The following is a 22,556-nucleotide window of genomic DNA, read 5'->3' on the forward strand; positions in this document are numbered from 1 at the left end:
GTCAGGCCCTGGCTCCTCTTCCTCTATCAGACCCAGATGTGTGCACACACACACTCTGGACCCGGTCTGGCTTCAGGCTGCCCAATGCCACAGGATTAGGGCCTTTGTAGATCTCATGCATCTGGGCTGACATTGCCAATGCCCTGCAGAGGGAGTTTGGTGCCTTGGTTTTTGAGATTATTCTTTTTGGGGGGGGACACAACACACACACACACACACTCACACGCACACACATACGTGCGCACACATACACACACACACACACACAGACATACGCGCACACACACACACGGCATCATGGAGCTGAAGTGACGGTCATGGGAAAGATCTCATCAGAAGAGGGGGATGAGTGGGTTTGGGATTCGCTTTGATAGCAGTGTCCCCCCCTACTGAGAAACCAAATTGAGTGTCCCTCTATACACTATTTCTCTCTCTCCTTCTCTCTCTCTCTCTCTCTCTCTCTCTCTCTCTCTCTCTCTCTCTCTCTCTCTCTCTCTCTCTCTCTCTCTCTCTCTCTCTCCCCGCTTTGGTCTTGTGAAACAGCATGGCTATCAAAAAACTACAGGGCCTACATTCATGTCCTCACACGGATGAAACGGGGGAGAGAAGGTCAACGTTCATCTCCCCCACAGCTATGTCTTTTTGGCAGAAACACTCTCATGAAAAGATCCTAGTCTGGGTGGGCACAGTGAAAGGACACAAAAAGGTACTTTTGTGAGCGGCGGGCCGAGTTTTATCGGAGTATTCAGTCTTTCCTTAGTCTTATCTATAATAGGATGACTACCGATCACATGATATTGTAGCGGCTATGGCATATGCACTGCTTTTATGAGCCCTCACAGGGCCTATCCCCCAATTACAAGGTCTCCGCCTCCGCTCCTGGTTAACACAACCTATAACTCAGTTCCTGACAAACCGACAAGAGGAAACAGGTCCCTCTCCTCACATACTCTATATTACCCACAAACCACTTCCTGTGCTCCGGCCCCTGGGCTGAACAATGGAATGGTAATGAAAGTGAAATTCAATGAACATTGAACTGTGGGAGTTTTTTTTCCTTTTTTTTTGTTCGTCATTGTGTCACAATGAACTGGAGCCGGTCAAACACTGCACCTTCCCCAACGGTGCCTTTGTTCCACCAGCGCTGAGGGAGATTTGAATAACTCAAAGTGCCTTCACCAGAGAGCTAATCCTCAGCCCTCACACTAATCAAATGTGTCTCTCTTGTTCGTGCGTCTTAACATTTTTCTATGTGATCGTTTGAATAAAATGGCGTGAGGCCAAGATAGAGGTATTTAAATGAAGTGCTGCTCGCTGACTTACTCCTCTCAGGTGTGCGTTGTTTTATGTTCTCCCAGTTCACCCTCTCTCTCTTTTGAAAATCGGTAAAAAAGTACAAAAAGTAAAGTTATTTTATTTCATTGCGGAAGATCTCGTTTTCTCCACGTTCAGGATCAACCCGCTTATACCCATCTAAAGCTCCATAGACTGTACGGTATAAGTGGACAGACAGGTAGACACCGTTATGCATTACATAGAATACAAGCTCCGACAGCGAGAGTTATATAGGAATGTGTTAAGTGCATTGTTTTACAGAGCTATGTAATATCTTTCTCCTACTGTAATATTTTTCCAATCATCCCTTTTATTTGATTATTTATATCTCTCGCCGTTACTTAGATCCTGGGATTATTTCTCAGCAAAGATTTTCTCTCCCTCTTTCTTTTTCCTCTGTGCCCTAAAGCGATACGACACAATCAAATACAGCTTTATAAACGGATTTCTCCACAACAGCCTGAAACCCGACTCTCTCCCGCTCAATAAGGATACAAATCTTTGGGGGAAAAATATCTGAAACATCCCCCACCGGTCTCCCTGATACACCACGGGGAGAAAAAGCAATAAAAGCAGAAAGATAACAGAGGCTGATTCCGAGTCCAGTTTTGGCACTAATGATGTCCTCAATGTTTCTAGCGTTTTGTTTTCCCACTATCTATACCAGCTACTGTACTCGCTCTTTTGTTCTGACACAACACACTGCGGTGTGAATCACACGCCCTAACAACCATGAGGTGGGTAGACGGTTTGTCTTCATATGTGTGGTAATGTCATTACCAGCACTGCTCTGTATGGGTTTCAAGGGGAAGGTGCTACAGAACAATAGCACTCCTAAGGGAATAGATGTATCATTTATTGTCCCTGTGTAGCTAACTATTTTAACTGGGTCAACCACCCCAACTATCCCCATTAACCACTGCCATGAAATTCTCAACTAAAGAAGCCTTTATCCTCCTAACTCTTTGTTTTATACTCCTACTGCTTTGCATCGGCCCTCAGAGAAGCTTCCAGTCAGCAACATCAGAGCAGAGACTTCTCTCTCATGCGGGGTAAACATGGCTGTCGTGTGAGTGCAACTCTGCAGTCATTTCTGCTGTTCACGTCAGTTTTTTACATAATCTGATCCATTAGGTGTTTATTAATGCCTGTGTGGTGTTATTTTTAAAATGTTGACATTTTTGAGTTAGTAATTAATAAAATACAAAGGTTCCATCTCACAAAACGTAATGGAATGTAAAAACTTTGACGCTCAATATCTCTGAACTACCCTAAACGGAGATAGAACCTTATAATTCTAAGCTCACGACTTGTCGTGCATCCGTCCGTCTGTCTGTCTGTCTGCTAGATAGAGTTCATGGGGCAGAGGCTTCATCTGCCAGACAGACAGTAAGGACATCTGTTGGGCATCCTTGCACAGAAACGTGTGTCGTATCCCTCAAATGACGCACCAGGAATAAGTTCTGACAAAAGGCAACTTTTCCCTTTTAAAGGGGAATGAAGGTAGCGACGGTACTTCATTATAGGCCTTGCCCTCTTGCTCTATCACCTAATCCATTAGGTTGAAGTATTCAGCCTACATTTGCCTTCGTTGAACCATCTCACGCAGATGAATACACCTAGTAAATGCAGAGTAAAAACTCACATTTGTCGAGTTTTTTTGGTCATATTTCTTCTCTGCCCTTTCTGGTCTGTCTCAATGCCTCTAGCAAACAGACTATTGTTACTTGTATGTTATTGTGCCATGTATGTTTTCGCCTCACGATATATGGGTGAGGTATTTTATTATGAGGGTAATAATACCTCTGTATCATGAAGCTGTGCTTTAGACGTACTGATAGAGAGGGAGACATGACTGCTGTCATTCCGCTCTAAGTGCTTTCCTTTTGTGTGAGTTCTTCCTCCTTGGCATCTGCATGGCCTTGCAGAAGAACCCACACACACAAAAGAGGGGCAAGTTTCACTGGGTAATTGGAATAATAATTATTGGGAAGTTAGTGCCAGCTGGGTGACTAAGAAGGTCAGGAAACAGCATGCGGTCAGGACTGGATTCCATATGGCTGGAGACAATACACAGACAGCCCTGCCCCTGGACACACACAACAACACACAAGAACACAAATAACCACTGCTCCCTGGCACTCACTGACTGACTGCACAGGAATGGACTTGGGGGAGGGGGGGGCGGGGGCAGCCGCTAAGACAAAACATGTTAACACGTTGATGAATCTATTTTGTACACTTCAAGTCTGAAGGCCTCTTTCTGACGAGAGGCATGAATTTATAATAATGAATAATAATATGACTTATTAATAACGAATATCTACTTAGTTTTTGCTTTTTGATCTATCTTCATGCACCTCTGACTTTGATGGAAAGCAGACGACGAAAAGGTTAAATTGTCCTTTCTTAGTTACTCTCCCGTTTCACCCCCCCACATATGACCTTACTGCTTACTGTGTTACCATGGCACCAGGAACAACCATAGCAACCCACACTACGCTTCATAAATCTGACTTTTACTGTGTAACGGTCCTTTTAATCTCCATCCCATAGAAGGTTTTATTTGAATTCAGACTCTTTTGGATGGCCTTCAATGGCCAGTTCAGTTGGAGGAAGAATGCCTGGCTGTGTGGGTTTGGAGGTGAAATGGTAGAACAGAACAATGTAGTCCCAGGGTCTCCTTGAACTCTCCTCCCTTCACAGAGTTCTTAGCCAAAGTTACAAAGTGTCCCTTTTCCCCCCAACGACTTTGAGACGAGCCACTGTGTGAAAGTCATCTTTTTTTTTTTTACAACGTTTAAGTCGTTAATCCCGTACGATCATACCTAACTTCCGTGTCTAAAATGAAGAAGAGAGGCTGTTTTTTTTCTCTCCCCAATTTTTTCATGCAACTTAATTTAATTAAAAGGGAAGTTGGCACTCTCCTAGCCTGATCCATTACTTATTCATAAAGTGACTTTGTTTCCTTGCGACCTGTTAATCAGAGGAGTCGGTGGCCAAGCTGTAAAAAACACACAGGCCGACATCCCCTCAAAGCCATCAAACTTTAATGTGGAGGTCACCGTCTCGAGGCACCTGCGAACAAACAATAGATGTGAAAGGGGGACAGACTCCCAAGGCTGAAAACAGGAAGGTGAACAAAATGGAGTCGCTGCTTCGAATTTTAGTGCAGCAATTCAGCTCGGATGCTAAAACACGGACGCCATATACTCTACAGAGAGACATTTTGAGAGCCATTGATCTACAAGTAAATGGATAAGATGGCCCAGTAATAACGGGTGCTTACTCCTCTCCCTCTCACAGCAGCGTCTGTCTATCTCTGGTTGTTACGGTCTGATCGATGAACTGGCTGTGTGAGAGCAGAGCAGGCACTGGGATGGTCATGACTGTGTGAAACCGCTGTCTCCACAGCCAGAGGCCCCTTTCCCTGAGGGGGGTTCAGTGTGTGTGTGTGTGTGTGTGTGTGTGTGTGTGTGTGTGTGTGTGTGTGTGTGTGCGGGCAGTGACCCTGGACATGCCAGCGGTCTCTTTGCGTTCAAGGATGTCTGGCGGAGGAGAGTCAGGGGCCAGACTCCATTATCACAGATTTTCTTCTTGAAGGGGCACGGTGACAGAGTGTGTGCCTCAATCTCATTATGTTTGACAGTGTCACATAATCTTTCTCCAGTTATCTGAGAAACGGGGGACCTGGCGTGGTGTCGGCAGTGAGGCTGTTTCAGTGCGTTCATTCATATCCAATGAGGAGAGTTTATCTTCCAGAATTAACTACCCACAAGAACAAAAACTGCCATTTCTGAAGTAGTCTCAGCAAATCAGACATATAATAGCGATGGCTATTTATGCTGCATACGCTTCCAAGATCTCCCACAAGGGAAATATCATAATGGCCTTGTGAAAATATGGACATATGTTAGAGAAAAATTCACACTTGGCCAGAAATGAAATTACTGCCTTTCAGTACTTCAATGGCCTGGGGAAATATAACGATAAGCTTAACAGCCCACATAAGTGCTCAAAGTCCCCGCTTCATCTGTGTCTCGTAAGGATGATCGAGAACACAAATGCGTACTATAGATCATTTTAATGGTCCTCTTTCTCAGTGTTAATTGAGGATTTCAGCAAATGTGGGGATCTGTCCCCTCTACCAATACAGAGTAAATAGCAGTAACAGTTGTCATAGTGGCAGATACAGTACACAGTACAGCTTGCATGGTCCTTTTTTCTTTTAAACTCTTAGGATCTCTAGAGCAAAGAATATAAATATACTGTATACATAAAACGTACATAAATAAGCCAACTCGGTAACCGAATCAAGAGATCTTTTGAAATCGAAATGAATTTGTTTGCTCCTTTTTGGCACACGCTGCCACACCCTGTTTCAAGATCGACATTCCACGAGCGCGAGCCAATTTGCAAAGATCATTTATGGCTACCAGCTGCTGGAGGCTCATTGAAGTTGTTGCCCTTTTTTATATTTGTTCTTTTCAATTCACTTTATGTTTTCTCTCTCTCTCATTAATCTTTACAAGATCTGCAAGTGTGGTACTGTTTAAGCGGCGCGCTATATTAGCCGTCTGTGAGACTTTTTACATCTATTTTAGGGGAGGCCGTTTGATCAATCACAAAAGCTGTTTTTACTTTAGTTACTACTTGGTCTAATTTATTTTTTTAACACACTCCTGAATATGATGGATTTGATGTGGGTGGGATTTGGAGAGATGATTAAAACACTGTGATATACGAGTGAAAGTAGAGACAATAAAGTAAAGTCTCACTGCCTCTGAGACCGTGTATGCCGAGTGCTGAATCCATTTCGACTTTTTTTTTAAACATTTTGACTCTGAACAAAGTACGCCTTCTCATCACCGACCCGGTGTCTTGCCTGAGACAGAGCTGTATCATCCAACGCTACACCCATTTCCTTCTCCCTCAGAAGTTCACCTTGGTAGGTGCTTTGGGGAAGGGGAGGGCAGGCTGTTTTAAGATGATAATGGTCTTTAATCTGAGCCAATGATGATTTATCAGTGCCTGGCCAGCCTCCCCCAACCGCAGACTTTAAAAGCATGAAATGGAAACTATTACCTTGGAAGTCTCATCAGTCACTTTGAATTTTTGAAGGTGGGGAAAAAAAGAAAGAGAAGGAGGGGATCCTGGTTCTCTAGAAAGCCACTAGAGCTCCAATCCAATTTGCCAGGCATGTGGAGTTTCCTTAAGCCTGTCAAATAGACTGACAAGAAAAGCTGTCACTTCTCATATGGTCAGGATCAGCGCTATTTATAGTCGCATTACCTTTCGCAGACACATTCATAACGTACACATCATTGACACTTTAATACAGTTCACAAGAAAATAGAAAATAGTCAATTGTTTTGTTATGATATTCTCATTAAACACTATGTATAGAATTTGCAAAGCAATATATATATTATATATTATTATATAAAAAATATATTTTTAATGTTATTATTATTTTTATTGATATTTGTTTTACTGAAATTAACCAAGAATGATTTTGAATGGAGGCATGACAGAATGATGCCCCGTCATTAAGAATTACTGATCAGTATCAGGACTTAATGACCTCATGGTTGCCATGTTTACCCTCACATCCACCTGGTCTCCTCATTGGCTGTTGGCCTCTCCTAGCTTGTCCCTGTGTTTGTCCCAGGCCTACCTGAAGCAGATCTGTTAACTCAGTAGGTTTAGCATTACAACAGCCCCCTGTTGTCCTCAGCTATATGGAGAGTCGTGCAAACACAGGCCTGTAATTAAAGGTCTCCCACAAATGCCTTTGTTCCCATGGCCACACAACCTCAGGGGATAGGGTTAATGAGGAGTGTGTGTGTGTGTGTGTGTGTGTGTGTGCGTGTGTGTGTGCGTGTGTGCGTTCGTGCGCGTTTGTTTGGGGATGGCTGGACGCGGGGGTGTCTTTCTTCTTCTACTGTAGACTCTGTGTGCTCAAATACAGGCAGCCAATCATGCACCATCTGTGGAGGGACCCACGGTATGTATGGTCTCTTTGTGTTTAGGGTCACTGTTGGCTAATCCTTTGTCGCTTGTCTGGGAGGAATAGAGGGAGAGTGGCGTCACTTCTTCTGTCCTCGGAGTCACCCGTTCCACAAACAACCTGAAGGTGACAGTGTTTTGTCACAGCCGGTTCCAGCTCCTCACTTTGTTTAAGTGCAGGTTGAAACCCTTAAAAAATGTGGCCATCTAAACCGAGCATGAATATTTCATTTGGACAGTAAAAGGCACATTAGGTGCTGGGCGGCATTCGCTCATTCACACTTTTAATGGCTGTTTGTGCATAGGTTTCCTCTTGCTGTGCCAAGTGGAAGGTGCTGTGCTGTGATGGGGAGGGGAGCTAGGTTTTAAAGTGAGTATAGTTGAGAGAACAAAAGCAGGTACTGTATGGTGCTTGCTGATTCACAGTGTCCCCAGAAAGCCCTTACATAACCACAGACAGAGAGAGAAGAGAGAGTCTTTTTTACGGTGCCTGCAGCCACATAGGAACCATGGCGCTCTCTCCATCTCTTCTTAAGTGTTAAGATATTCACTGTAAGAAAGTTTCACTGTTATCGCCACTGTCGAATAACAAGAGGGAATCTGAGGATAGGATGTTAAAAGAACGAGATGTAACTTTTAATAACCTCTGGTCAAGATGCCCCTCTCCCTGTCCCCCCCCCCCCCTCTCTCTCTCTCTCTCTCTCTCTCTCTCTCTCTCTCTCTCTCTCTCTCTCTCTCTCTCTCTCTCTCTCACTAGGAGCAGAAACAGTTAGTTTAAAGGCTTAGAGGAGATTACACTCGGATTTGGTCTGTGATAACAGCTCATTTTGGGAAAGGCCTTGCATAGATAGGCACCTGCGGTGAGTGGACTGGGAAAAGAACAACATTTCCTGCTGAACGATGACAGTTTGGCTTAGCTTAGCTTGGTGGTGGCATGTCATCCTTATTTGGTCTCTGGTGAAAAGTATTCTGGGGAACTTTATCAGATCTCTGTGTGCTCTCTGGTAGCCAAAGCCCCTCTAAGGTTACCCACCTGAAATCCCGCAGGCTTAGTAGAAACAACAGGGCTAGCCCGGGCCAGTGTTGGGTATAGAAACGGACCAGAGAGACCTTCAGTCCTCCTTTCGGAGGCGGCCTCTCTGAGGGTCATCTGTTAAGAGGGGAGCGTCGGGAAAGCTGCCATCTTTGCCTAAGACTAAAAGCTTGTCTTAAAACTGGCACGATTGACCTCACCGCTTTGTGTCGGGGCCGTTCTGACAGTTATCTCTGAGGTGGAAAGACAAACAGAATCCTCTTTAGCCTTGCTGTCGTGACATGAAGTGCTTTAAAAAGCTTCATTTTTTTTCTTCTTTTTTTAATGATTTTTTTTGTTGTTACTTGAGCAAATGAACTTGTTTTAATTATTATAATATAGATTTTTGGTCCTATTTTGTTCTCTCATCTGGCCAGCCCTCATTAAATCCTTGTGAATAGAGCATTAAAACATAGAATTATGATGCCAGACCCTGTTTATTGGTATGGCCTTTCCATGCCTGGGTATTGACTGTGAATGGTGGCGATTAGGATGGCGGTCACATAGAGTGTGCTTGTGGTCATGATAATTGAGATGATAATCATGGAGCCCAGACTGGGGTCCTGTCACGTCAGATTGATTGAGTGACGTCTGATGTGAGATGATGGATGTGTACTCGCATTAACCGCGCTGAGTGGTGCCACAGCTCATTGTTCTTTAAACGTCTCTCAGAGTTTAAGGCAACGCTACGACTTCATTACAGCAGAAAGCCACAGTGGCCATAGATCACGGCTGTGACAGCGGAACATTATGTCAGAGTCGTTTGATAATGATGGCTTGAATGCAGAGGTCATGGGTAAAAGTGCTATTAACATATGTAAAGGCCTACGAGGTGGAAGGGAGATAGCTAGAATGTCTTGCTTTTTGTACCAGTGGTCCTGCAAAACTAGTCTGTCTCAGCAGTGTGGAAATAGAAGAGGTCTTCTAACTGAGGAATTATTTAGATCATCTTTTTGGATTCTTCAAATTAGCTCCTGACACATGCTTTGTTGATGGCGGTTTTTATTTTGCTTAGTTGTGTAATGTTCATCCTTATGGATATGGATTATCGATAGATACAAGCATTGTCCAGAGAGATTGATTATTGTCTTTTTTCTCACAGATTCTCCCCTTTATGCATCCTCTTTATGCTGCCTCCCATCTGTCTGTGTCTGACAACCTTGTGACCTACTATTGATTATTACACAAAATGGATAAAGTAATTGAAATGACGCCCCCGGCCTGGATTTTTTTTTCGTCCATCCCCTTGCCTAGCTAGTACCAAGGGTCATGACCCTTGACCCCTCCCTCTTCCCTCTTACTGCATCCCATAAGAGGGCTTTAGGCCCCTAATTCAATAACGGGGATGACAGCCGGCAGAGACCGCCAGGAGAGGAGACTCCGACCAGGATGGGAGAGGGGGGAGACTCTCTCTCATTCCCCTTCTCCTCTTCCCTCTTTTCCCCCAGTACTTTTACCCCCCCCCCGCGCCTCTGGCACTTAGAGCTGGGACCAGCTGTGCCCCAGAGCAAAAAATCATTGGGATCCATCTTTTTAATTCTGCTTTATTACTCCCCACTATCAATATTGTTATTGTTGAAAGTGGCCCTGGCCATTGCAGGCCACTGACTGACGTCCTGGGGTGGCTCTCTCCTTAATTATTGATGGAGGAAGTGAAGTCGGCGTAGGGGGGGGGGGGGGGGGGGGGGGTGGGGGTGTGATGCTAGGTGTGGTAAAAGGGAGGCGTGAATTATTCACTGGCTCATGTGTGGCCCGCTGGGCTATTGACAATCGGAGGGGAGTGACTATTTGCGTTGTGTGATATCGCAGGGTAAATGAGGTACATTACAGGTACATGTCTTCCAGAACACTCCGAATTGGACCTGTGGCTATGCTAGCAGACAGCGGAATATCTGCTCAACTTATTATGCTCTAATGGCAATGTAAATGCGGATATATTACTCGAAATGTCGTCGTAGACGGATCAGCCTTCCAATAGAGTCAATCCCACAGGAAATTATGCGCCAGATGTCCAAAAAAAGACATTTCTTCATATATCAGTAATACATGGCACTACACCACCACTTAGGAGCATTTGAAATCCAATACCTCTCATTCAGCTGGTGGCTGGTGGCTGGTGAGTGTATTGCTCTGGTGGTAGACCATAGAACCATTCCAAGTGAGGTCAAATCTCCTAGCTTGAAGAGGCCTCATCTGTCCGTCCGCATGCTTATTTCCATCTGATTTATTTGCATTTAGTGGCACCATAATTGCTTTTTCAGTCAGAGCGTTATTGTGAAGTACAGTAGGGCCTCTCAGATGCTCAGAATTTTCCTAAATGTGCCAGTATATGGAGGTAAATCTACTACCACTTCAAATATGAGATGCACTGTGAGGAATTGGAAGTAGTATGAGAGGCAGGGGCTGGCATATATTTCATAAGCTAGTTGGCATCAAATAGCAGCACCCTTCTAATGCGGAAAGTATTTCCATCCTATCCCCTGTCCCTGGGTTTTCTTTTTTTTAATAGAAACCCACCTCAAGTCCTGGCTTTCAAAACGCCTCTCAAAGTTCAGCACTCTGCCTTTTATGCTACTGTAACCATGGCACTGAATTCAACAAATGTGGGTCTCTCAAATACGGTGCCAGGGGGCATCCCAGTGAGTGGGAACAGCTGAAGAATGAAACAATTCAAAGCGAGCGAGAGTGTACGCAGTAAAAGGAAGAGTTACGGCCCGCGTGGTCGTCGGTTAAAGGGGGTCAAGCAGCTGTGTGAGCTCGGATGGACCTAGCCAGAAGGACCTAGCCTGGAGGACCTAGCCAGGAGGCCCTAGCCAGGAGGCCCTAGTCAGGAGGGGTGGAGATGCTCCAGGGACCGTCTCCTCAGAGAAGTGTCCTCTGCTGTAATGGGATCGTGGAACGTGGGGAACGTGCAGAATATAGCCTCCCTCTCCGTTTCCTCCTCCTCCTCTTCCCTCGCGTCACAGCTTGCTAAAGCCATTAGCTTGGCAGGTTCCCTTTCGCTCTCTCCTGAGTTTACTCACTCTCGTTTAGCAGGCTGTTAAAGTTCAGACTTGGCCGTCCATTTTGTTCCCCGGTGCTCACGGCATCCACACTTGGCCGGCTGAGGCCCGATTGCGAGATCCTTTCGGGCTCCTTGTTGTCGTAAGCGCTGGCTGGTCGTCTAGCCGCCTCCGGCAAATTTGTTTTCCCTCTGCAGATGATCGTGAGGTGCTGTGAACAGTCGTATGATTTCTGAGGCAATATGCAGTGAGTATTTTGGTCTCCGTCGTCTCTGTGAAGGTGTTTGTGAGGCTACAAGTGTGATATAGTGAGAAGCAGAGAAACTAGCTCACTTTCCCTGTGGCCTTTAGAGTGGCAGGTTAGCTGATATCTCATAAAAGCAGGCTTAAACGCCTGATGGCCCCATAAAAACGAAGCTCCCCTGTTTAGATGAACACGTTAGCCACAGGCCCTCACACCTTTTTAACACCACGTTCCCACTGTCGTGGCCTCCTATTGGTTCCCAGCCACATATAGAGCATGAATACAGTAGGAGTATACCAGCTTTTAAATTCAAGTCTCTGTGTGTGTGTCTGTGTCTGTGTCTGTGTCTGTGTCTGTGTCTGTGTCTCTGTCTCTGTCTCTGTCTCTGTCTCTGTCTCTGTCTCTGTCTCTGTCTCTGTCTCTGTCTCTGTCTCTGTCTCTGTCTCTGTCTGTGTCTGTGTCTCTGTCTCTGTCTCTGTCTCTGTCTCTGTCTCTGTCTCTGTCTCTGTCTCTATCTCTGTCTCTGTCTCTGTCTCTGTCTCTGTCTCTGTCTGTGTCTGTGTCTCTGTGTGAGTGTGAGTGTGTGTATGTATGTGAGTATGTCTGTGTCTGTGTGTGTGAATGCAAGCGTATGGGAGTGTCTTTGTACTGTATGATTAGTTCATCTTTATCATTCGCCTGCGGAAAGCTTTGTCTCGTAGCAGAGAGGCATTGCCCTTATCTGGTGGTGTGAAAGCATTACACATTCCAGCCACAGTCTTTGCCACACCGAGAGAGTGTGAGCACCTCCCAATCAATGGGCCTGGATTACTGGGCCTTAACATCAAAGTTCATCTCTGTCTTTATGGAGGAACGCAGCTGTCAGTCACCCGAGGCTCAGCTCTATACCCACTTCCCAGCAAGTCAGTTCCAGAAAAGTTGCCAGCGTTGGCTGTTCAGAAAGTTACGTGACAGCCAGTCATCCATTTCTCTGCGACTTTATTCTCTAGATTGTTTGTGTTCTGTGTTGTTTTTGTTTGTTTTTTTCCACTGACATATTAAATATCACTCCTGTCTCTGAATAGCTTAGCCTCTCCCTCGATCCGTTGCATTTTCATATAGCAGACAGGTCGGAGAATTCTCAGAGGACAGCTGTGTGTTTTCAGAGGAGCGGGCTGTCACTGGATCTATATAGAGTTATATGAGATCGAATTGGACGTAGCTCATGGGAGTTAACTGAAGTCCATTCAGAAAAAGACTGCATTTTCTTAGAATATACTTTGCCGTTTACTTTCAGCAGCACCCTGGGTACCGTTCAGATCAATGTCCCAGGTATGCTACGCTGTCAGGGTTTTGAGTAATACTCACAGGCCAGCCAATCTTTATGGGTGCCATAGATGGTTTATTTATAGTAAGCTCCAATATCTAATAAAACAGGTTTACAGGGAGATGGACATACCACATAAGAAAAAAATGTCTCACACAGCACATACTACACAGTAACACAGCACATACTTTTTTTTTTAGAGTTAGTACTCTACTGGTCTTTAAGAACTTCCCTGTGAGAGAACAGCCTCCACATCAAATAGGCAGTGAATACATCCTCTTAATCACTGAGTCTGAATCCGAGGTGCTGCGCGCAGCAGGAGTTAAATAATGGATCAAGCTGCGGACTGGACTTGAACGCCTGCTTCTTTCTGGAACAGTCTGTCTGGCGTTCTCTGTTCTGCCTCGGCACTGCCTCTATCCTCGTATGAACCATTGTGACTGTTTCACAACTCACAGTCTCACAAGTCTCCTCCCTTTTGGTCTTGGCTCCATCTTAGAAGTACATTATTGAGGTTTTTCTACCCACAAGCCTTATTCTCTCGCTTTTAGAAGGGACACCTGTCGTCTTTTCTACACTGGCTCTATTGTTCAGTCGCCGCTTTTGGAGAGCTGCTCCAGAGGGGGACACACATTTGGAGACAAAAAAGCCCTCTACATACTGTATATTAAGCTGCTTCTGTCCCGGTCCTTTTTGGAATCAAAGCTTTTAAAACATGCTAGTGTGACAAGTGGAAATAGCTGAGAGCAAAGGCAATGTTCTCTCTCCTCCAAAGACACAGCTGCAGACCCCGTTTCCTTGCATGTTGAGCAACAATGAAAGAAAGAGAAAGTGTGTGTATTTGAGAGAGAGAGAGAGAGAGAGAGAAGAGGAGTTTTTTTTTTATGGAGTGTGTGCCACATTGACAATCGAGCAGCCTTAGTCTTGTTGAGAGTGGCCAGGGTGGGGGTGGGGGGTGGGGGTGGGGGTGGGGAAAGACAGAAAAGGGGAGACTTTGCCGGCGTTTTTAGGAGGCTAGGGGTGATTGTGCGGCTGCCTACGGGTCTGTAAGAGGGCGGAGAGGTGAACAAGGCCTGCACCCCCCCGCTCCCCTTCCTGCTCTCCTCTCTTTATTTCCGCTGAGTGCCCTCCTTCACCCCCCCGGGGGCGAGTTGTTTGTTCCGCCTTCACAATAGGAGAGTCGGAGCAGGCACAGCAGTGCCAGCCCGTACCCCCCGCCGAAGGACCCCCGCTCCACCAGACGCCCCTCTTACCTCGCTAATCAGACCGCCACGCTCCCGAGTCACGGCGTGGCAGGCAGGCACTTGTATGAACGGCGCCTCTTAGGACCGCACTCCATACGGGCTGCTGTGGAGTCTGAACAGAGCTAAGGGACAAAAATACGAGCCCCGCCCACCCCCATAGGCTCGCCAGGAGGACTGATAGGGGAGGTCGTCGGCAGGAAAGGCGCCGGCGTGGATGCGTCAGTCTGAGGGGAACGTGGATGAAGTCACCTTCTCACAAATCCAGGGTATTATAGCTTCCTTTGTCCAGACTGCAGCTGTCACTCAGTGGGGCTGGCGTAAGAGGAACAGTGGAACAGAGGGAGATTCATTGCCAGGGCTCAGGGGCAGAGAGCAAGGAGAGAGGGATGGGGGAACGACGGAGAGAAGAAAGAGAGAAAGTGAGAGCGAGTATTTTGTAGTTTCTACAGGGGTCAGCGGCATTTGATTGCCGCCAAACTCCGACAGATTGGCCGATATGCATCGATTTTCTGTGAAGATTCTCAAAAGATTTTTTTTTTTTTTTATCTTCCCTTCTAAAAATCACCAGAGGTAATGCTGATTTAATCTCCAACAGTCTCTGTAGATCTGTCTCCCAAAGCCTGCCTGTCTCCCCTCCAATATGGTTTCTTTGAAATAAATGATAGTCGGCAGGGATATGGAATAAATATGAGTTAAGCTTTTGAGTTGATGCAATGTGGCCGGTGGCTAATGCAAGCCTGCTACCGTACTCATCTGCGGTATGAAGATATTGAGGACAGACAGCGCGAGAGAAATCTGATATTATTTTAATTGACTGAAGATCAGATACAAAAAATAACAGGCTTTCTGAATTCAAGTCATACCAAACTCTTAAAATCAACAGTTTAGTCTTTTTATTTTGAAATAAATGGACTGCGCTTATAGAGCGCCTTACTCCAAAGCAGCACTTTACAGTGGCCTCTCATTCACCCATTCACACACACACACACACACACATTCACACACCAATGGCGGCAAGCTGCCATACAAGACATCGGCCCGCTCGTTGGGAGCAATTTAGGGGTTCAGTGTCTTGCCCAAGGACACCTCGACACATGGCCAGCCAGAGATCGAACCACCGAACCTGCCGACAATGCCTTCATTAGACGCCGGCTTTACCTCCTGAGCCACAGCCACCCCGAAATGAAATGGTTCATTCCAGGATAGTTCCATATCAAACTGGCATGTATCAGGACGCCTGCAGGATGCCATTTTCATTGAAATAGGACCCTTGAGACTGTCACACTCACTCACTGTGATTGTGATTTGTCGTGCCTGTTGTCTGACCCCTAGGCTGATATGACCCTATAGGGTGACCTGCTCACCTGCTCACCCACTCTCTGATTGGATTGGACCCTTTTATTGGTCCGCTGCGATATTGAGAGGCATGCTGGGAGCTTCACTAGGGTTTCATCCACAAAGGGTTAGCAGAGACAACAGGGGGTTTATGGCACGTTTGCGTCTAACACAAACCTATACTGTCCCAAAGTCGGACATCTGCCGAATCCTCAAAATCCATCAAAAGATGGCTGTTACACGGCCAGTCACCATATAGCCCTGTCGTACCCTTACGAAGCCCAACCACCCGTTTCTGCAGTGTCTGTTTGCCCACACAGAGAAAAGAAAACGAGAGAGACATCCATCTGCGTGTGGGATAAGGGTCTGTGTAAGAAGAATTTACCGCCTTCAACATAACCGCTGTCCTCTCACAAAATCGATCCATTTTGTATTGTTTTGTATTGTCTCTCCTTTGAGGTAACTGTGGTCTCTTAAGTATGTGCATATTTCCCAGCAAGCAGCCCTCTTAGGAGGTGAACAGAGGAGAAGTTGTTCAGGCAGATGCTCCACTGTTTGGCCCACCTCTGCCTCACACTAAATTCAAACACTTTAATCTCCCACAATAACCCGGTGTTCTGAGAAAGTGCTTTTGGGGGGAACTGTCGGCAACAGAGACATTATTGCAGTGAGAGAGAGAGAAAGTGAGAGTGAGAGAAGTGTGTGTGTGTGTGTGTGTGTGTGTGTGTGTGTGTGTGTGTGTGTGTGTGTGTGTGCGTGTGTGTGTGTGTGTGTGTGTGTGTGTGCGTTTGCATGCATGCATTTGGGTGAGATAGAGAAGGCTATAGAGGCTTCACTCTCGGGCCTGACCTTTCAGACAGGGAACACACAAGACAGATATTGAGTGAGTCTCATTGTAAAGGGAGAATGGATCCGTTGGCTTGGTAAATCCCGTGGCATATGGATATGTTATCTCTCCCCTGCTCTTTAATTGCTCTCCTCTTTTGCCTATTTTCCATTCGCTCCCGCCGAAAGGACGACCGTAGACGTCGTCCACGCGAGGCGTGACCGCACCCAAGTCGCTCCCGTGACGATGGCGTGCTATCCTTTACCCCCGGCATACAGTTACATGGTGGCCGACCTTTTTTCCAAAGCACAAACGCACAGGGCTTGTAGTAACCGAACCCTCATCAGCGACTCATTCATTTTCCCCTCAAACGGCTCTATTGTCGGGCTAGATGACACATTCATCCTAATTGCCAGGGCCAGTGTATCGACGCAAATTGCTGGCAGGTTTTGTGTGAGCTCTTGTTTTGTGGGGGGGATTACAGACTTTAATGTATGCAGAGGAGTATTTATAAGCAGTGACACCTGATGTCGACGGCGAGGACCGCGGTGACTAATTGTGTGTGGAGGTGCTTAAGCATGGAGAGGCTCTCGGGCCAGACGGCTGAATCCATCTTCTTTATATATGATGATAGAGCTGCTCGTGTGCTTGGCCCCGTTCGCTACCGACGCCTTCGCCGTAGTTAATTCTCCCCCTCTCCCTTTGTACTCCCAAATATGCCCCTTCCTCCCCAACGTACTGTATACGAATAATCTTTGTCCTGGAGATTCACATAGGCTTCCTCCAAGAAGCTCATCAACTTTTGAACCGCGTCGAGCTCGTCGGTCGGGGGTGAAAAGGAGAAGCGCCCCTGAAGATAATCCAGATAGCGTCGGGGCCCTTTGATCTGCCGTGACAAATTCACCCCTCGTTCGATCGTTCTCTCCATCGTACCACAGCGTGGCCCTACTCCCCTCCGAGCAATTTCCATTCGCAGCGCTTTGAAAAATATCATTGAAGTTTCACACTGCCATTTTTCTAATTTACTGGGGATCTTGTCTCAACTGAACTTATCCAACCCCCCCCACTCCCCCCCCCCTGTTGCCCCTGTGTAACATAAAGTGAGGGATGACATGGAGTACCCCTCTCCATCTACACTGGATGGGAATGGTGTGGGGTCTGAGTGAGGCCTAAGTGTAGACATACCTGGTCGGCACAGCTTGGGATTCCATGGAAATGACAGGGAACTATGTGTGAAAGAGGCTTAACGTTACATGTTTTGACATGGCTGATCTGTGCATGATAGTGCTGCATTTTGACATCATTCTTATCGCACCCCCCCCCCCCCCCCCCCCCCGTTGAGCTGTATAGCGGCACTTATTAAAGTGACGTGCTCTTGGGACACTTAACTCCTCCTACTGTCCCCGGCTCGCTCCAGGTCTGTTGTGTATAATGGAGAAGAAGCGTTTCTGAAAGTACGGTACAGGTAGGATACAAATGCGTGCCGTACCGTGCCGTACCGGTCAATGGAAAAGCGCCAATAGAGGCGTGTTCATGGCCTCGTATTTGGGCCACAGCTGGTTCGCCAGCCGGTTAACCTGTGACCCAGTGGCCCATATCTAAGATGCTGATGGAAGCGCTGACCTCCCCGGGGGGGTCACAGAGGATATGTCAGGAGTCTATCTGTTTGTTTGCTGTCAGCCGCTAGCCTTGTCTATGAGCAGACAGAGGGATTAAGCTAATTGCATGTGTTTGAGTTCCCATATCCACTCCAGTCCCTCCCCCACCAATCAGATGATTTTCTTGCTTCCTGCTACAGGCACGGAAGGCAAGTCGGCACGTCAACACCCAGGCAAATGTGTCTTCACACGTTTGCGGTAACTAATCGGGGCAGAATTCGTTTTGTTCGCAGATGTTGTTGTTTTCTCAGGATTTTTTGGGGGGAGTTTGTTTTCTTTTCCGTTTCCTGCTCTTTAACTGCGTGTGTGTGTTGTAGCTGAGGTTGTCGCTTCTCTGGCAACTGCTGTGCATTGTGGGAGATCTGCAGGGAAACCCCCGGTGTTTCTCCCTGTGTTTCCCTCAGTAAACACTTCGAGTAGGCAGCACAGATGTACAGTACTTGACGGTACCATATGTAGTAGATAAAGGTATTTATATTGTTTTAGGAAACAAACAACCTTTTACTGGCTCTGTAAAAGACTTGCTGTTTTATGATAACTCTCTTGGCAGAGGTGAAGATTATTTCCTCATGGGCCTGTGCAGCAGTCAATGGGAACGGAAACCCAGAAACCCACTGCAACTGCATTCTTTAACTCTCTTCAACACTCTTGATCAAAAACCCCCGATATACCCTTGAAAATGTACTTTGCGACCGTCTATGAAATGTACAGTACATAGGAAGGAGACGGGACAGGGAAGAATATGGAACAGTCGGGAAAAATATTTCGAACATGTTCGATAACCTTGAGGTACTTCGTGAAAACTGAAACGAAAAGTGGATCTCGTAACGGATAGAAACGGCAAGTCAAGAGGCATCGAACCTCAGCCTGAAGGCATAAACTCACACATCAATGATCCATATAATCGCCCTCATACATACAAATGAACATAAAGGCCCTAATGCATGCTCTCAGTACCTCGTATACATAAAGATGTGGGAATCAAATGGGGTATAACTAATACAATTGATTTTGATAGGGCCGTGGAACAACAGAACCAGAGTGGTTCTGTATGATGGCTCTGACGGTGCAGATCCAACTCCATTCGTCCTTTATGAGCTGCTTTTTAGCCGTTGTTTTAATGAAGGTTGATTGGCACCATTTCCTAGTGCCCATTATCATCAGAAGGATGTGCTCGCTGTAATCTGCAATTATCGACGTAATTGGCGCTCATGATCCTCTGGGCTTAAATAAGCAATCAGGTCCTCCGCTGGTCCACTGCTGCTGCCACCTTGGAGGAAACGGTATGACAGCGTGACGCGCTCTAGTGTCAAACGTCCGTCTTAAAGTGCTCGCTTTCTTTCTTTTTTTTCTCGTCCACAACCCCCCCACCCCCAACCGTCCCCCCTACCCCCATCACTGTCTGTCCACAGCCTAAGCCCCCCCTACCCCCCACTGTCTCCCCCCCCTCACTTATGCTGCCTTTGTCTTTACCTTGCTCTCTCTGTCTCTCTCCCCCCGTCCCCTCGCTCTCTCTTCCCCTCTATGGAATGTATAAACCAGCCCCTATTATCAAGCCGGTTGTCTTATCATAATTATGTGGTTTGTCAAACGCTCCCTCTGTTGGTGGTGATAAAAGGAGAGCTTGATTAAGCGGAGGGAAGGGGCATTGATTCCTATTGACAGGCTCTCTCAAAGCTCCTAATGAGAGAGATGCAAATGAGTTTTCAACAGCGCAGTGTTTAACGACTGCACGCCATAAAGGCCGACATTCTTTTACAGTGTAAAAATAATCTGTACGTTCTAAAGGGTCCATGTATCATTCACAACGGGGCACCAGGGACACGTTCTGTAAGATACATATATATAGTGCAAATGAGCGGATCGTTTGGGTGAAGGTGAAGTGGCTCCCGATGGGCAAGGGCCATGTGTTTTTCTTATGGAGCACGTCCAGAACTTGGCCACGTCTCGGGGCTGTGGTCTAGGCTTGTCTGTATAGATTTTAAAGAGAGCACTTGAACATTTAGACGACGACTGGTCATTCCCAAAGAAGGATGAATGTCTTTATTGTTGTATTGATAAAATCACTCGGCCCCTCGTTATGTACGATATACTGTTATTGCTCCATGCTTATCCTCCCCCCTCCCTTCTCTCTCTCTCTCTCTCTCTCTCTCACCACAGCTGCCGCCTGGCTCCTAGCAACCATGACCGGATACAGCGGCTGAGAAATGAGTTCCAGCAGGCTAGGCAGGATGATGATCCGGATGACCGCAGACGGACCTACAGCTTCGAGCAGCCCTGGGTGAGTGTTTAATACCCCAGCCCCGGCTAAAAACCTGCGTTGCCCCGCACGGACCCCCACTCTAAGACTGACCACCCACCTATCCCAACCCAATCCGACTGCTTCCTTCTCTGCCTGCCTTCTTGATTGCTGCTCTGTCTTGCCTGCCTACTGTTCCAGCTCTGCACCCGACGTTTCTTTGGGATTTTTTAGTCTTTGCTCCCGTCTCAACTTGCTAAGACTACTGTGCCACTGTATCGAATGTTTCCAAGGTAACACCAGGACATGCTCATGTTGACAGTTGGAAAAGTGGTGCTCGACGCCCTCAAACATGTCCTCCCCTCACGGTTCTCTTCCTGCTAAACTTTTACTGCCCAACTCCTAATCCTCTTCTGTGACCTGGATCCAATTTCTAATTAGCCATCTTTGTCAGTGTCGCTGTGAATTTTGGAAATATGGGACATTGCAGAAGAAGACGAAGTAATCAGAGACAGTAAATATTCAGGACAAATTGAGAGAGAAATTGTAACATTGCATTCCGCTCTTCATTTCCATCTTTATCAGAGTTAATTAGTGGACATTTTTAATTAAATTCTGAGGACACTTCCCGTTTTACTCTCTTTGATTGATCTTATACTGCAATGGAATTATTATTATTTTTTCATAGCAAAATGTAATCAAGTTAATTAGTTTGATTATTTAGATATCTCAGACTCCTCTCCTGCTGCTGCATATCATTTTTTTAATTGCGACAATGTCTAAAATGTCAGTAGCTACTAAGTAATAGTATTATTTACTAGGGGTGTAACGGTTCACGTATTCATACCGAAAATCTTCGGTACGGGTGGTTCAGTTCGGTTTGCGTGTGAACCGAACGAGTGCAGCGTTGTACTGCACGTGCAAAACTTTGTAATAACTAAGAAATCTCAGGTGCCGTGTTGGTGAATTTGCTCTGAGAGCGCCGGAGCGCACACTAGGTTCAACGTCCTAGAGCAAGTAATTTGATTGGACTAGAGGCATTCCATGAACGCTGATCAGATTTCCACAGTGTATTTACGAACGCACCCTCAGCCAGTACGCATGCGTACACAGAGAAATAGTCAGTACTTTTTTTTACCAGTCGTTTACCAGGCGAACGCAGTTAAACTAGAGCTTGAAGTTCCTCCAGCATCCCTTAAATCTCCTGTTTGGGAACATTCCTCAGTTACCTACAGTGACGATGGTACAGGTGGATCAGACCAAAGCTATATGCTGCATTGTTCAACTGCCATCAGGTACGCAGCTGGCAATACATCAAACTTGCTCATGCATTGTGAGACGGCATCAAACATCACAGCTACAAAAAGAAAACACAACTACCTAACAATGCTAACAATTCAGACCAGGCCAAAGCAATAACAAACGCCAAGGTGTTTTATAGCAGTGGACCACACTCTGTTGTTGAGAACAGGTTTTAAACACATGTTGAAAGTAATGGAGCGTTGTTAGGTAGTTATCTCGTCAACATTTCAGCCAGGAAGTCATACCAGCCCTTTATAAACAACTATATGAAAATACAATGAATGTCAGTACAAGCTGTGAAGTTGAAAAGCTGTGAAGTTGAAAGCTGCTTATGTGAATACAAGTACAGTACAGTTCAAGTACAGTTCATTTTCTAAATGCTGCACCTTAATGGATGTTTATTCTATTATATTTTTTATAGAGAGAATATTTATTTTGGATTTACACATTTTCTGTAAATTGTACTACTTGTACTTATTTAAGAAAGAACGACCCACTGTTTGTTCAGTAAACCACTGTTTAATAATTTTAAATGTTTTGTGATAATTGTTGGGATCATGTTTACCCTGCTATACCGAGAACGTACCGAACCGTGACTTAAAAACCGAGGTACGTAACAAACCAAAATGATTGTGAACCGTTACACCCCTATTATTATTGTTTATTAGATTCGCACTGAACATTGTGTATTAACATGTTTTCTTTTACTCAAGTGAGTCGTTTATATTCAAAGGTTAGAGGCTATTTTTTTCCTTAATCTTAATGCAAGAAGAAGAAAAAAACTGCCTCAGCCCAGCTCGATGGGAACTGAGTCACAAAGGTGAAAGGTCAAATAGCTGTGTATTTTTGCGATGTAATGGCTTGAGACAGACATGGCGGCTTGTCCTGTGACTCTCTGTTCATAGAGCAAAGTGGGATTTTAAAAGATGACAGGCTAATTAGTGTGCATAATACAATTATGGGTCATTGTACCAAGGTTGAAAT

General features: G+C 45.8%; 1 protein-coding gene across 1 annotated transcript in view; it reads left to right on the forward strand.

Moving 5' to 3' along the window:
* The window catches only part of pard3aa (par-3 family cell polarity regulator alpha, a), a gene marked incomplete at both ends in the record, with an annotated part of 345,696 nt that overhangs the window by 311,168 nt on the left and 11,972 nt on the right, over positions 1 to 22,556 (forward strand). The window contains one exon of the mRNA XM_080544006.1: positions 20,192 to 20,312. Coding sequence (XP_080400132.1) covers positions 20,192 to 20,312 — 121 coding nt within the window. The remainder of the gene's footprint in view (positions 1 to 20,191; positions 20,313 to 22,556) is intronic.

The sequence above is a fragment of the Nansenia antarctica genome (assembly GCF_963989245.1).
Source record: "Nansenia antarctica genome assembly, chromosome: 13".
Lineage (NCBI taxonomy): Eukaryota > Metazoa > Chordata > Actinopteri > Argentiniformes > Microstomatidae > Nansenia > Nansenia antarctica.